This window comes from Leptosomus discolor, chromosome Z, assembly GCF_034619465.1.
Source record: "Leptosomus discolor isolate bLepDis1 chromosome Z, bLepDis1.hap2, whole genome shotgun sequence".
NCBI classification, from domain to species: Eukaryota; Metazoa; Chordata; class Aves; order Leptosomiformes; family Leptosomidae; genus Leptosomus; species Leptosomus discolor.
In genome coordinates, this window is record NC_141419.1 from 23411333 (window position 1) to 23426473 (window position 15141).

General features: G+C 43.0%; 1 protein-coding gene across 2 annotated transcripts; it reads right to left on the reverse strand.

Moving 5' to 3' along the window:
• Positions 1-2006: 2006 nt before the first annotated feature.
• PTGR1 (prostaglandin reductase 1) lies at positions 2007-14686 on the reverse strand. 2 transcript variants are annotated; one of them, XM_009958087.2, is made up of 10 exons: positions 14667-14686; positions 13290-13396; positions 11348-11393; positions 10555-10614; positions 9183-9350; positions 7760-7877; positions 6740-6895; positions 5061-5166; positions 3904-4022; positions 2007-2423 (listed from the first exon to the last, which is right to left on the reverse strand). In XM_009958087.2, exons 1-10 carry the CDS (start codon positions 14684-14686, stop codon positions 2313-2315), a joined length of 1011 nt encoding a protein of 336 aa, XP_009956389.1. In that variant the 3' UTR covers positions 2007-2312. The 2 variants fall into 2 exon arrangements, with proteins under 2 accessions (XP_009956389.1, XP_086335873.1); XM_086479747.1 differs by lacking the exons at positions 6740-6895; positions 14667-14686 and adding an exon at positions 14057-14129 and having other exon boundaries at positions 13290-13426.
• Between the last annotated feature and the right edge of the window lie 455 nt (positions 14687-15141).

Below are 15141 nucleotides of genomic sequence, written 5' to 3' on the forward strand. Positions count from 1 at the left end.
AATCCCTTGCACACCTTCTGACAGCCAGTGGGACCACCGAGAGCTCGACCCCTTTCACAGAAAGCCTTTAAGCTCAGCGGCAGCGTGATAATGTTAGGGGAAGGGTGATGGCAGTCAGCGTTTGCTGCTCACAGGCCACCTGCAACTGTCCAGAGGACAGGCTGGACTGCCAGAGCACTGGCAACACTCCGCCTAAAAGCACATGCAGTCATGTATTGGCAGAAAGGGCCTATCCCAGCAACACATCGCTGTGCTTCTGCTCTCTGCTGGGCATTTTTGCCTTGTTCAACTTTGTTACACTGATTGTACTCATAAGGTTAGTTTGCTTCACTAGAAGGGAGAATATATTATACGAGTTTTTGTGAACTTCAGCCTACCTTGTGCCACTGACATGTGCATTCCCATAAATGTCAAGGAAAAAAAAAATCTGTGGCTTTAATGCTCCCTTTTTATTTCATAAACTGTGGAAAAAGTCAGGTATCTCTCCATAAGCTTTGTGAAGCTCACAGTGAGAAATCAGTGCAAGGCCTCCAGACAGTGCCATTATTGTCATTATTCATGTTCTGGCACCATTCCCAGTATGTAACAGAAAACTTTTATTTTCAGCAAGAAATAGCTATGTTCTCCAGTAAAGTTCAGGGTGTTTTGGTTTTACAAAAAAAAATTATGTTTTGGGGGTAAAACAGCCTTGAAAATCAGCTGCAATTTATGAAGCATGAAATCTACACAGAGATAGTGATGGGAATGTACAGGTCAGTATTTTATGACAGAGCAGGCTGAGCTAGGATTATTCTGACTGCCAAATCTTTCTTCATGGAACTCCATGTGGCAATTTTTAGTTCATTCCCAAATCACAACTTTACTTGAAACAAGAGATCAAGAATTCACTGAACTTAACACAACTCAGTTTTAGGACTTGCAAGCCCTCTGAAAATTTCTCAATAAAAAGCCACCAAGTGACAGCAGGCCTCTATATGGTGTCTGAAGCCTGGTGACATGAACTCCCTTTTCTGCTTTACCATCTTCCAAGCTGTGCAGTAGTATTAATCCACAAATATTTCTCAGAGGCCAGCTGAAAACCACAGCGCTGGAGCTAACCCAAACCAGCAATACGTTCTCCTCAGAAAACCCTATAAAGCAGCCAGAACCTCTCCCCTACTTGTGCCAAGTGCATTTATTTCCCCAGCACCCAGTCAACCTGTGTTTCAGGACATGTGTTGTGTTCATTACTCTCAGCAAGTATCAGTTGATCTACATCTTAAGTAAGTGACCTCTTCTTGTTGACAGACAGAGTATCTAATCCTGGCACTGCAAAAAACATTAAGGCTGCTTAGGATCCCTCTTCACAGACCTAAAAATTAAACAAGAAGTCCTCCACAGTGGCTGAAGATGGATTACTATCACCTTCAATACCTGTCTGTATCCTGTACTAAGATGTTCTTGTTCTGTTTTTTTCAATACATATAAAATATTTATTGTTGCTAACATGAATGTCTCCTTTGTTCAGCACTATGTGGGTCCTGGACACCACTTTAGCATGGCTGGGCCAGCATATTGATCTCATCTTCCAGGAGAGCAAGGTCAACTCTAAGCTTGGACACCAATGGCCAAATTACTCAAGGAAATAAGTGACCTATCCTTGTCACCTGTACTGTGAGATCTGCTGGGATAAGTAAGTGCTTGGAATATTTTAGCCACTCCATATTAACCACAACAAAGTGAAGAAGAGGGCATTCCACAAACAGAACTATAACACAAGCAAAGTATCCATTAACAGATTTATTTTTTCTTTCCATAATCTGAGAGTAACTGAGGTATCTACATTTCCTAATGAAAGTTAAAAAAAAAACCAAACACAGCCAGCCAGCGAGGAAGCTAGGAACCCCAAGGTGCTGTTAGCCTGTTCTTTGTTCCATCACAATGGTTAAAAAAATACCTTTTGCCAAGTTCTGGGCCAAATCAATGGGTAAATGTTAGTCACCAAATGTGCCATCAGCTGGCAAAGCTCTTGGAATTGCTTTGTCTTTCTACAAGCCAACTTATAGAAAGGTTCAAGATACTATTAAATCTGTTCTGATGAGGTTCAGCAGTTTTAAGGCTTTTGGGGGGTTTTTTTGGTGTAGCTTTAGAAAGCAGCTCTCCAGTTCTTCAAAAGCAAAGCCATTGGCATATACTTACAGTTATTAGCCCAATTATTAACAGAAGTTTTTATCACCAAGCATCCAGCAAAAAGCCTGAAACTTGCCTTTCGATCAGTGAGTTAAAAGCACTTAATGACATTCTCCTATGCCAGTCTCCCAGGAATGTGACCTTCAGACTTTTACAACAGCTTTTCCAAGATTTTCTCCCCTTAACATTCCAATGAAAGCTGTTGGCATGTTCTCAAATCCTTCAGTGACTTGTTCATGGTACTGCACTTTTCCCTGTCAAAAGGAAGAAAGGAAATCATTTTCATTCACCAGCTGCCTAGTTTTCACTATCTTGCCCCTCTACTTGGCACTGGTGAGGCCACACCTTGAACACTGTGTGCAATTTTGGGCCCCTCACTACAAGAAAGACATTGAAGTGCTGGAGCGTGTCCAGAAAAGGGCAATGAAGCTGGTGAAGGGCCTGGAGAACAGAAGGAGCAGCTGAGAGAACTGGAGTTGTTCAGTCTGGAGGGGAGACTTTATCACTCTCTACAACTACCCGAAAAGAGGCTGTAGTGAGGTCGGGGGGTCAGTCTCTTCTCCCAAGTAACGAGCAATAGAACAAGAGGAAACAGCCTCAAGTTGCACCAGGGGAGGTTTAGATTGGATATTAGGAAAAATTTCTTCACTGAAAGGGTTGTCAAGCACTGGAACAGGCTGCCCAGAGAAGTGGTTGAGTCACCATCCCTGGAGGCACTTAAAAGCTTCGTAGGTGTGGCACTTAGGGACATGGTTTAGTGGTGGCCTTAGCAGTACTAGATTAACAGTTGGACTCGATGATCTTAAAGGTGTTTTCTAACCTAAATGGTTCTATGATGCTATGATCTTCAGGAGACTAAATGGCAACCAAATTTCCTCTAGCTTGTATGTTTCATCTGAAACATGCAAGCTGGCAAGCACTGGGGTAACTTTGCAAAACTAGGTAGGGCTTTTGTGAGGATCTGCTTTTGTTGCAAGATCTTCTACTAAAGTCAGAACAGCAAAAGTCACAGCTAGAAAAACAGGACAGATTTAGTGCTACTTGGTCCGCAAACAATGGACAGGTAGGGGATTACTTCCCCGAAGTCAGACCTGCTTCTGCCCATAAGGAAGTATGGAATTGCAAATCCAAATGATCAAAAACTAAGCCATCCCAAATCCTCGTGTTTGTAAAAGCTAAAGCCTCTTAGCCTTTAGTGTTCACACTCACAAGCTTTTCACAGCCATGAATCAAGTGTTAAACTCAGCCTCCATTTAGAAAAATAAAATTTAAGAAGTTACCTATTATGTCTCTTTAAAGCCCAGCTCTCAATTTCATGAAAACATCCATTCTTGCCAGTAATCTCAGCACAACACTACAATGGAAATCCTTGCTGATAACACAAATGAAAGCAGACTTCTGAATAAGAAATGGAGGAATCACTCTAAATATAAAACTCTTCATTGCCAGGGAAGTGTTTTGAAATACTCTGTAGGCATCCTTTTTCAAAGTCTGCTTGTATTCTGAAATGTATCTAAGTCCACAAGCTAATATCACAGGTCTCAACAAAGCAGAAGGGATCAGGCATGTTCGCTGTTGTTTGAGTGTCCTGAAAAGGCTCAAGGATTAAGGTAGGTGGAAGAAAAGTATCACACTGGGACACCAGCTTGTCAACAGCTTGACAAGAGACCTCTTGCAAAGAGGGAAGCGATGGTGTGAGTAACCCTTACAGAAGACTACCCCATCCTTCCTTACCTCCACAACCCATTTCAGGAGTGCATTCAGACCCTCTTCCCAGCGGTTATTCCAGCGGGTCACAAGGAACCCTTCCATTTGAAGCTCTTTGGAGACCATTGGAATCTGAACATAAGGCCCTGCAAGAGAAAGGAACTGGCAAACTACCTGCAATATCACTTTCATTTAAAACAAGACCCAACACATAAAGAGAGCTTTTAGCCAGCAAAGACCACTAAATCACTTTGTTCTAGCCAGAAGCAGCGGCTATTTCTTCCAAACAGAATTTTCAGGACAAAAGACCAAGGATTCATGGACAGGCAGCCACCCCAGGAAACAAAGGCCTGATCCATAAAGCTGTGGGGCTAATCACCCAACACTTCTGAAAACAGTTTCATTCAGAAGTAAAGTGGCCTCCACTTCACCTGCAGGGCTTCAGCTGAATCCTGGAAACACTGTTTTGACAGCTTGTTTGATAGATTGCCAGGTTCTCATAGTCTTCCTAAATCTCAAAAAAGTTCTACACCTTAAAAACCAGTTCCTGCAATCATAAAAATGTATGACAGTCTCCTCACTCTGAAAAGCCTGTCCCATTTTTAAAGTGATCTGCAAGTCCAAAGCCAGTCAGTTGTCAAACAGAATTCAGACCCGTTTCTTCTAGAAGGCTAATTTGGAAAACTTAACGCTATTGAAAGTGAATATTCATTTCAGCCACATTTCCCATCAGTTTCACCAGTAGCTGAAATTTTATGGGGAAAAAAACAACCAAACAACACGGAGCTGCCTCATCTAAAAACCTGAGGGAAATCCATTCTCTCATCTAGACGTACGTACTGTGTAAATGGCATCATGCCACCACCACACCTACTTTATACTAATCTGTATCTGCTTAAAGCCCTGAGGAGTCCTATTTTAAGTAGTTTAGTGTCTCCCTCATTTCTAATCAGCTGGTGTTCTCCATCCAACATAAGCATGCACAAAGGAGGATGAGTGCATGCACACACAAGGAGCGTGGTCATACTCCCACTGTCCCAGAGCAGCAGTTAGTTACCCAAATGTACACACATACATACACTCAAATGGCATATCAATAAAATCTCAAGAAACTCCCATTACTTTTTTCTCTCTGCCATCACCAAACAGGAAATACATTTAGACACAAGAAAGCAGGCCCAAACCTTTCTTAGGCATGGAGTCATTGTACTGAGAGATGGCTCCACAGACTGCAATCCTTCCATATTTCTTCATCTGGTTGATAACAATACTGGCAAATTCTCCACCCACCTACAAGAACCAGAGCATGTGCAGTATTAGTGACAATCCAGTGTTTGGCACTGACTGCCTAAGCCTGCCAGCCTTGCACTGTTGCACCAACAGGTTCAGTCAAGGAGTGGAGAGGTGAGTTCCACTGCTGCAAAGACTTGGTGGCTGCAGAAACCCTTACTTAGTCAACACCTGTAAGGACTAGATCTCACACTTCTAAAAATTAGTTATGGACACAGGGAATCAGTTCTAATTCCAAATCTGCTTCACAAAGCTTGGTTTGGAAGCGTTGGGCAGGACTTGCCCTTAGATCCCTCCTCCTAAGGGACATGTCTGGGAGCACAAAGAAGCACCACCTCTGCTTTTCCCCCACACCAGTCTGCACTTTTACCTCTTCACATCATGGTGATGATAAGTTTTTAGTTAATGACTCTCTTCTCCCAAATAGGGATGTGCTATGCTCAGAAGCTTTTAATGGAGAAAAGCTGTGAAGAAAATTTACTGCTGGGGAGAGCTCTGCACAGAAGTTGTAAATGAGAGGGAAGGGAACAGATGTGACCACAAAACCTATTTAAGACCTTAGCAGCACAGGGCTTGATATTTGGAAAAGTAAGGCAGAACAATCAGGAGCTCCTGCCACATGGGCAAGCACTTGGCCCTGGCACCATACATTCACACAGATTGCTGGAGCAAGGTGGGTGCATTGCAATCCACACAGAATGACAGTGCCATCATCCCTGGATCGGTGGAGAGATTGTGGAGAGAAAGACATGCTAAAGGGGTGATGGTGGCTGCCCTTTAAAACCAGATAGCTACCCAGGGAGTTTTAGGCCAGTATCTCAGCTAATACCCCTGTGCCAGGTATTATATTATCAGGTACAATGCATACATTAGCTGTATTAAGAAATTTAAAAAGCCAGGGCTTGTTCTCTGGCTTGAAGGCAAACTGACATGGTTTGATTGCATCTGTATTGTTAAACCCTCTTAGCCTCCAAAACAAGATGGTCACATTCAAATAGCCCATCGAGAACAGACCACAGCCTCTGTTAACTCCAGCTGTACTTGGGAGAGGTCAGAAACCCTCTACAGGCCACTCCAGCAATTTTGCAAGTGGGGTGGGCCTTGCAGCCGTTTTCTTTACAGGTACCCAAGTAGCCACCTGGACCAAGTACTGTGGGGCTGTCCATGCTTGCTCCCTTTCCAGCAATGGCAGAGAACTGCTTACGGTCCAAGGTGGGGCCAGGAATGGACCGGAGCTCTGTTCAGCATCAGTTCAATGTTCACTATGACCCTTACCTCCCCAAAATGTGCCATACTTTCCAGACAGTGATGATAAGCTTCTCTCTCTCCATCCACAAACACTGCCAACAATCCAGCTTTGGCTGTCTTTGTTCTGTTGCTGCCCAAGTCAGAAAAAAGTGTGGGAAGGGAATAGGAAAGCAATAAGCTCTTATGGAGATCATTTCTTAATTAGATTAAACTCCATACTGAGTTCCTGGTGTAGCCTTCAATTAGATGTATACAATATTGAGTTCCTGCTAATAGTTCAAAGAAAGCAACAGCCTGCTCAGGGCAAGGCCCTCTGTGAACTCACATTGTCGAAGAAACAGTCATAACCATCAGGAGAGGCTTTATGCAGGGCTTCATACAGAGATGTAACAGTCTTGTAATTAAAGGCTTCATCAAAGCCTATTTTTTTCAGATAGGCAACCTTGTAATCTGAGCCAGCACAGCCAACCACTTTGCAACCCTGCAAGGCAAGGAGAAAAACATTTCTAAATATCACCTCACAACACAGGCTGACACTTGTGGAGTTAAGCAGCCAGACTGGTGTGATCCCAGCTGGGTTGAGCCAGATGGTAGGTGGTACGACCTGAGCTGGTTCGATCCTGCTCACAGACAGATCGATGCTAGCTGGTTTGATAGGTGGATTCACCGCAGCTGGTTTGAGAGTAGCAGCTGGGGCAGTACTGCTGGAGGCAGTATATTTGATTGGCCTTAGGCAAGCATATATGGCATTAGGCAAATATAGCTAGACGGTTTTAGGCAAGTATATGTGGATGACCTCAACTCTGATTTTTTGTGACCTGAAGCGGTTTGGCAGTTGGCAGAAGAGGAACAAGGAGATGAAAGAAACAGGAAGAAGGAGACAAAAAATAGGACTGAGCTAACGGATGGCTTGACAGGCGAAGAGTAGCACGCTGCCAATCAAAGAGCAGCACTCACCACATGGATACAAGGCTTTACCCTATCAGCACGGCGTTGATAGCGCATGGAGAGCTTTTTTAGATATAAAAGTAGCACTATGATTTTAATAAAGGTCTTTGGTTCAGCATCATACCAGAGTCCTTGTCCTTTTTAACTCCGCAGACACTCACAGAGTGCTGGATGGAGGGCTCACCCTTGAAGTCAGGCTGTCATCACCATACGAGTTCCTGGGCTCTAGGAAACTTTCAACTAGCTCTGCTACATCTTCATCAGCTTGCCCCGTCTCAAGACCTTACTGCAGGCATGGCATCAGTGATGCCTGCCCTCCTGATCATTCATGGCCTTGTTTCCCTGTCTCTCAGGTGAGCCTTCTGAGGAGCAAGTATGAGCAGTTCAAGCCACTCACCCCAATTTTAGCGAGCTGCCCCACCACAGAGCCTACAGCACCAGCTGCAGCATTAACCAGCACCGTCTCTCCTGGCTTCATCTTGCAGACCTCCAGCAGACCAAAATACGCAGTGAGGCTGTGAAGAAGAAAGAATGCTTAGTGAGAAATAACAGACGCCAGACGCAGAGATGTGACTTGACCATATTTAACCAAAATACTGTCACAACCAGAACAAGATTCAGTTTTCCTCATTCTTTATGAAACACAGAAACTTATCCAGACTTCTTAATTTGGCTTTTTTACAGCCATCCCAGAAAAAAACAGATACACTACTGGGAAACAGGATGCTGTGGCAGAAATCTGCCTTAGGTGAAAACAGCTTTCCTTGTGCTCACTAGATGAGATGAGAAACACAGAGATAATTCTGCAAGGTGATAACTCAGTTAACACACTGGAAAAGAAAGTAAATCTAAGCTAGACAGAGGTCAGTAGCCAGCTGGTATCTACCATATTGAGGCAAAGATTAAATGATACCACAAATCAAAGCTCACAGAAAAAGAAAAAACTGTGGCAAAACCTTGCGAACTGATGGGCACATTGCTCCTGAGAGTGAACAGTAATCTGTAGGAACCACTAAAGTTTAGCACAAGCATGCTTCACTGATCATATAAATACTGAATGGCATCAGGCTCTGCAAGCTTCCTGAAGCAACGTGATCAACTGGCCCAGAATCCCAACAAACTTTTCTTCTAAATTCAAGCTTAAAGCTTCCCACTTTGTCCAAACTGAAAGGGTGAACAGAATCCATCTAGCAGCTCTCGAAAAACATGCATCTTGCCTGATGTCAAAATGAAACCTGAGAAGTCCTGCATCACACACAATCATTCTGAAAGCCTTCCAAAGTCCTGATCTCCCATAAAAAATACAGAGAAAAGAGCAAAGAAATGTGAGAAGATGACTCAAGAGACTGCAGTAGCGAGCAGCTCTGTCTGCTGCAATGTGATTAAAAGGACCTCTATTTTGTGGCATAATATGACAGCTGTCTTTTGACATTTTGGAGGGAAATTCTGGAAATATGGTGATAGCAGAAGAGCCCAATCAGCAAAAGCAGACTAGTCCAGGTGCCAGTGAATTTCTTCCACTGACTTTAATTCAGATTGACCTGGATTCTTTCCAGCCCCTCCTGGATCCTCTTCCTACCTTATTACAACTCCTCAAGGACAGGAACCATAATTTCCAAGGCAAATCTCTGCTCTAGAAGATAGGTCAAACTTCAGACCCTCTACAGGGTAAGGGCATCCAGAAACGCATGTGTTTTTTACCAGAGTGAGTGGACAACATGTTGGTAGAACAAGAGGAGGGGAAAAGGCCGTACAGATAGGCAGAAATATCCTGCACAGCAAAATCCAGGGGATAGTTGCCTTTGCATCTCAAAACTCACCCTGGCATGCCAACTGTCCCAAGAGCCAGAGATTTGGGGAGTGATTCTGGCCAACTGGAAGGAAGACATCGTAGGTCTCTCCCATCAGAGATGAAATGAGTTCTCCAGCCACTTCCAGCCACAACAAAGGCCCCCACTGTGAAAGCAGGGTTCTTGCTCTCTACAATCCTGTTTAAAAGGAAAAAAAAAAAAAAAGAAAAGAATACTCTGTCAGAGACAGGCCATCACTGGCTCTTCCCTCCTATATTTCTTTTGCCCTGTGATGCAAGAAAAAAGAAGTATTTCACATCAAGACATTTAGCCCATACCTGCTGACGTTGTAGGCTTCTGATGTCTTTCCTGAAATGTCTACAATCTCTCATCAGCAGGGTGATACCAGGCAAGACAATTCTAGACTCAGCCCTGTCCACAAAAAATCCAATGTTCCCACCTAGATGACGAATTTTTTGTTTGACTAGCATCAGCCTGGTATGAATTCAGATTAGGCTTCTGTGTTAGAAGGCAGGAAAGAGGATGCCAGGATTAAAGGGTGGAAAAGCAAGAAGTCACAGACAGGCAGTAACAAGCAGATCCCTTCTTAGACAACCTGCACCTCATTTAAAGGTTGAAGATCCTGAAGATGGAACCTCATGGTCTAACAAAACCTGATAGAAAGCAGTATCTAAAACCAGAGAAGTTCATACTTGCAGTGTCTCTATGCCAAATGAAAATTCAACTTTCTTAGCCCAAGATGAAAACTATGCTGGGAAAGGGTAGGAAGGTTTGAAATATTGGAAGCAACTGGCCTTCTGTTCAGCAGACTTGGTTGTTAATTTATCCCAGCCCTCTACTCCTGCAGAGAAACACAAGAGTTCCTGGACAGCAATTTAGAGGCAGCACAGCAGCAACAAGCTGACAAAGGGAAACATCTGTGTAGCTAAATTACCACAAGTTTGGGAAAGGGTGGATTTAAGGTCAGATAACCCTTTGGCTAGAGCCGTACCTTAGGTGACACTGAGGTATCCTCACCTGGAGTAGACAGCATGCATGGTTTTGGGCATGCAATTACTAGCACTTAAGATTTTAAAATGTGCAGTTGACAGAAAGTACAATGATCAGTCCTTTATTACCTCTGCTTGTAAAAATTTCGTCTGAAAACATTATTGCCAAAAATAACACATAGATTGTATCAGAGGCCTAAATGCTCTCCAAGAAGGCAAAAGAGGTTCTTAGAGAAAAACACATTCCAACCAATTACAGATAAGAATACGGTTGCAGAAGTATGTAGAGACTCAAGTCAAGAGTTAGTAATGCAGGCTGCAGATGTCTCAAATGTCAGTACATTCCTTCGAGATCTGCCATGTATATGGATAACGAGAACTGAAGATCTTACCTGGCAACCTGTGTACCTATCATTATGTCGCCTTCCTTCATGTCCCTTTGACTGTAAGGTCTGTAACACAGGCAGAGATGGCTTACTGTAAGCAACTTGAATGATGTTCCAGATACACTGTCTGACCCAGACAGAGAGCATAAGCAGTGATGTCAAACAGATTGCAAAAAGCTTCTCACTGTAATGACATAACTGGGTATCTTTTCCTAACTGGGTATCTTTTCCATAGCCAGCTACTTGAGCATCCCATCTTGACTGAATACTGGGCTGGAGTGTTGGGGACACAATACCATTAATCTTCCCAGCGTGGTCCAGCACTACAAGGTGGCTGAGACCAAAAAACTATCTCTGACACTAGGGTCCACCAGGCTTCTTCAAACTACCCAGTCTCCTTGTGCTTCAACTATTGCCTATTAACATGGGCATATGAGCAATTACCTACTTAGAATATGTATCCTTAAGTAAAAGGTTGCTAAGATAAATGAAGCGGCTACTGCAATAGGGCTGCAGTCTCATTTGAGCCCATTGCATTCCAGTGGAAGAGACTTGACAAGGAACAACAGCAGAGCCCAAGAAAAGTATAGCGCTGCAGCATCATTATCCTAACATCTGCCTAAATCTGTCACATCTCTATATTGGGAGTATTGTAATTTACACACAATTTATAAAAAGCAGGCAAAGCCATCTGGGACTCCAGCAACATGGGGTGCTCCAAGTACATCCTCTTTTGAGCTTTAAGTGGGAGATCAAAAGGTATGTTAGCCAGCAATTTAAAAAGAAGAAAAAGATATACCTCATGTAAGGATCAACACTGAGAAACACTGATTCAAGCAGCAACTCTGCAACAAAAGATAAAGCAAATTACTGGGCATTAGCAGTGCAGTAAATCATGGTTGCCACAAGTCAGTCTTTCAACAAAAGTGATAGGAATTCCTGACAGCTCAAAAACCCCATATCCCATCATACTTTAGGGAAAAACTACCAGAAACAACTACTACATTCATTAGCTTTGTCTGGATTATCACTGCGCTGTTACGAAAGACACTTTCTGTAGTGTCTCTTTAGGAGGCTAGCTTTTTTTCAACATTTTTTTTCTTTATCTAACTCCTCTATAGAAGGCTCTCACTTTCGACCCATAAATAAAATGCCTTCCCACGATTCAACCAGCAGAGGGTGGTAAACCTCGGCACAGCTCAAATGCAAACTACTTAGCTGCCTTAAACAGAAACACTTGGCTATCTTTTCTAGGTAGCCTAATCCACCTTACTGTCTCTGATGCCACTAGTTCTTGTGAAATATACTGTTAAACAAATTTTAATTTAAATTCTCATTCACACAGCAATTTTAGCTGTTCATTTCCACTTAATAATATTTTTCATTGTCTGTGCTGCAGTGGTCTAGCTAGTATAAGCTAGAAATATATTCAGATATAAATATTTTTGCATTACTCAGAGTGAGCAGGAAGAATAGTCAAGGCCATGTAACACCACGAGAAAGGCCATGTCCTTTAAAAGTGTTATTCTAGTATGAAGTTATTCCTCTTCTTGCCGTAGGAATTAAAACAGGAAGGAAGAAATGACTCCACATTCTTAAACACCCACAGGCATGAAAATTTTAAGTGTGTCTGAATGCTATAGAAGCACACATCTATGAAAACATTTGAAAGCATATGTAAGAAGAAATCACCCTTCAAATCTTTAAGTTGCAAACGTAACTAGTACTTTAGTGCAATTTCTTTGGCACTCCTTCTAAACTGGAGTAAATTTTGTAAAGGGCAAGTGATGGGGTGAGGTTCAAGACACCATGGTATGGATGTCCATGTGAAGCCAAAAATCAAGGTTCATTCTTTTATCAACTGCTCTTCTGTGTAATACATTATCATATTCCCTCAGAGAAATACAGAAATAAAACCTGTGCATTTTTTTCTCTTTTCATTCACTCTCTTTTGCTGTCACAACAGGTCAAATATAACAGATAAGCACCGGTAAAAAAACCCCAGAGGTTGAATGCAGACAAAATTCTTGCCTTGTTGCTTCTTAAAATGAAAGACCACGCCCAAGGCCCTGCAGCTGCAGGCTCACTCCCACCCCATTCACTCTGTTCTCCCCCAGCACCATCCTCAACACCTTCCCTGTCAGCATGAAAAATTCCAATGAAAACCTACTCCCAGTGGGTACTGTCTTCTTCAGCTTTTTCCAAAGTATTTTTCAAATTAAAGTAGACAAAAACTTTTCACCAGCCAAGTATGTTTGGGTTTTACTACAGTTACCTTGTTTGCTCTGTGTCTTGGTTCACTTCTTTCTTTCTAAACAAATTCGGTTTCCTTGTGGCTGTTGGTTTTGAGGGTGTATCAGTTCAGCAATTTTCTCCAGTAAGCTTTTTTTGCAAACACATTCACATGGCTTTGCCATCAGGCACCACGTGCAACTAGGCCATGTGAGACTGTGAAAGCCATGAGGTAGCTGCAGCATGCTGGAGTTAGAAGATCTCAGGCACTGTGTTTAAAGGTATTATCAGAAGGCAGTATGTCTTAAAACCCAGTAAACCCATCAGCATATGTGTTCTTGAGCAACAGCCCTTCTCTGCTAATGTGTATGGCTTGCCACAAGCCATGCGAACCCATTTTTCAAAATCCAAGACAGAGAAACATACGAACAGCTCTACAGATGCACAGCCATCTGTCAGCAATCAGACAACCTCCAAAAAAATGTAAAAACAGGTGGCACTCCACTTACCTCCATTCTTTAGGTTTGGCAGCTCTATCTTTTTCAGGTCAAAGTCACTGGTTTTGGGGAAACCCTCAAAATGCTTCTTCAGAACCCACACCTTGGCAGTCACCATCCTGCACAACAAACAGCACAGCAAAGAGCACCTGTCAAAGAGATGCCCAACAGTGACAGGCTGCTCATGGGAGCTGGTTTAGACTTTACAAAGCCGAACACTATCTTGAAAACATGCTGTCACGCAAGACAGCATCTGCTTGCATCCTGTGGCAATAATGCTGGACCAAGAAAATGACTGAAAAGCCCCCTCATTGCCTGAGCAACCCAGACCTTCCTGCCTGTTCGCAGCAAGCCCTGGTGTGGGAAGTCAGTGCCGGCAAGATGTAGGGCTCCAACTCTAAAGAAATTCAGGAGTTAGTTTAAGGAGGAAAAAAATCTAGGAAGGAAAAAAAAAAAAAAAACCCAGAACACTGAAACTCACTCTTTGACCCTGATTACATGGGGTGAGTACTGAACCTAAACTTTTATAGACTTGAACCAAAGTACAAGTGAGAAATACAAAGGTAAGAAAGACCTCTTTCTGTCACACCCCACATGTTGAAAGAAAACGCTGCTCCAGTTGCCAAGCTCAGGACTTGGAACTGGGAACACATTGTCACCAATGTTTTCCATACGAGATTGAAACAAACAAATGACTTGCATTCATTTTACCCTCACAGCCCCTTTTTCCTTCCTATAAGCAAGCGCAACAACATGGGCAAAGAAAGAGAAGTTTATACTTAGAGCAGGTGGGTGGGAAACGGTGTCTTTTGCTGAGGCCAGTCAATAACCGTCTGCACCCGATTCAGTCGGTGGCTGGACTCCTTTAGTCACATACACCTCCTAAAAAGTGAAGACATCTGCTTTTATCAACAGAGTAGGTACCGCCCTCAGTCTGCTTCCCCATGAGGAAGTGTAAATCCTCAGTAAACCTAGCACAGGGCTTATCCAACATGATTCACGTTTCTCCTATTAAGATTCGAGATCATCATTACAGAGTGCCCCGATTCAGTGCCCAGCCAGTTGCACAGGAATGTTCTGCACTATGCCAAGCTAAATACACAAAGCCCGTCGTCCTAGAAAACACAAAACACTGCAGTCTGGACACTGAGACTATCCCCCAGAGCAGGAGTTTCTTCAAACCACATTTTACCAGTCGAGCCCTAAAACTTGGCTGTTGAGTTCTGCCAGTGAGGAAATAATATCTAATTAAAAATTAATATAAAATTCATTACTCAATCCCCCATTTTAACACAGTGAATGATCTATACGTACACCGCTATCACAAGGGAGCACTATCATCACACTTACATAGTCAGATACCTGCAGGCTCTCAAAGGACATCTGTACCCACGGGTGTGCTCTGACATCTTCACTGTTCCCAGTGTGGGCACCAAAGGACCAGAGCTTGTGTGGTAATGCTTCTCATGCTAGGATCTCTGTGCATTGCAGAGCCACCTTAAGAAATAGTTGCAAGCTTTGGCATTTTGTCTCAACTGTGTTGCAAAGAGGCGTGTGGCATGGGAGGGAACTTCTCTGTCTTCAGCTGGCTGTCTTAAGCTTTTATTTTTCTTGTGAAAATATTCAAGTAGAATATGAAGGGCGGAAACTAAAGAGACTGATAAGTAGCAGCACGTTTAATTAGAAAACAAGTGAAAACAAAAGTACTAATTAGGAACAGAGACCTGAGAAAATAAACAAAACTTTTTAAAGGCGCACAAGCAAAGACCAGGAAGAACAGGGCAAGCACTCCATTATCTAGGTAAAAGCAAAAGCCACCAGACCCAGAAACTCATCAGCACTCAGCAATTTGCTGTGATGAACC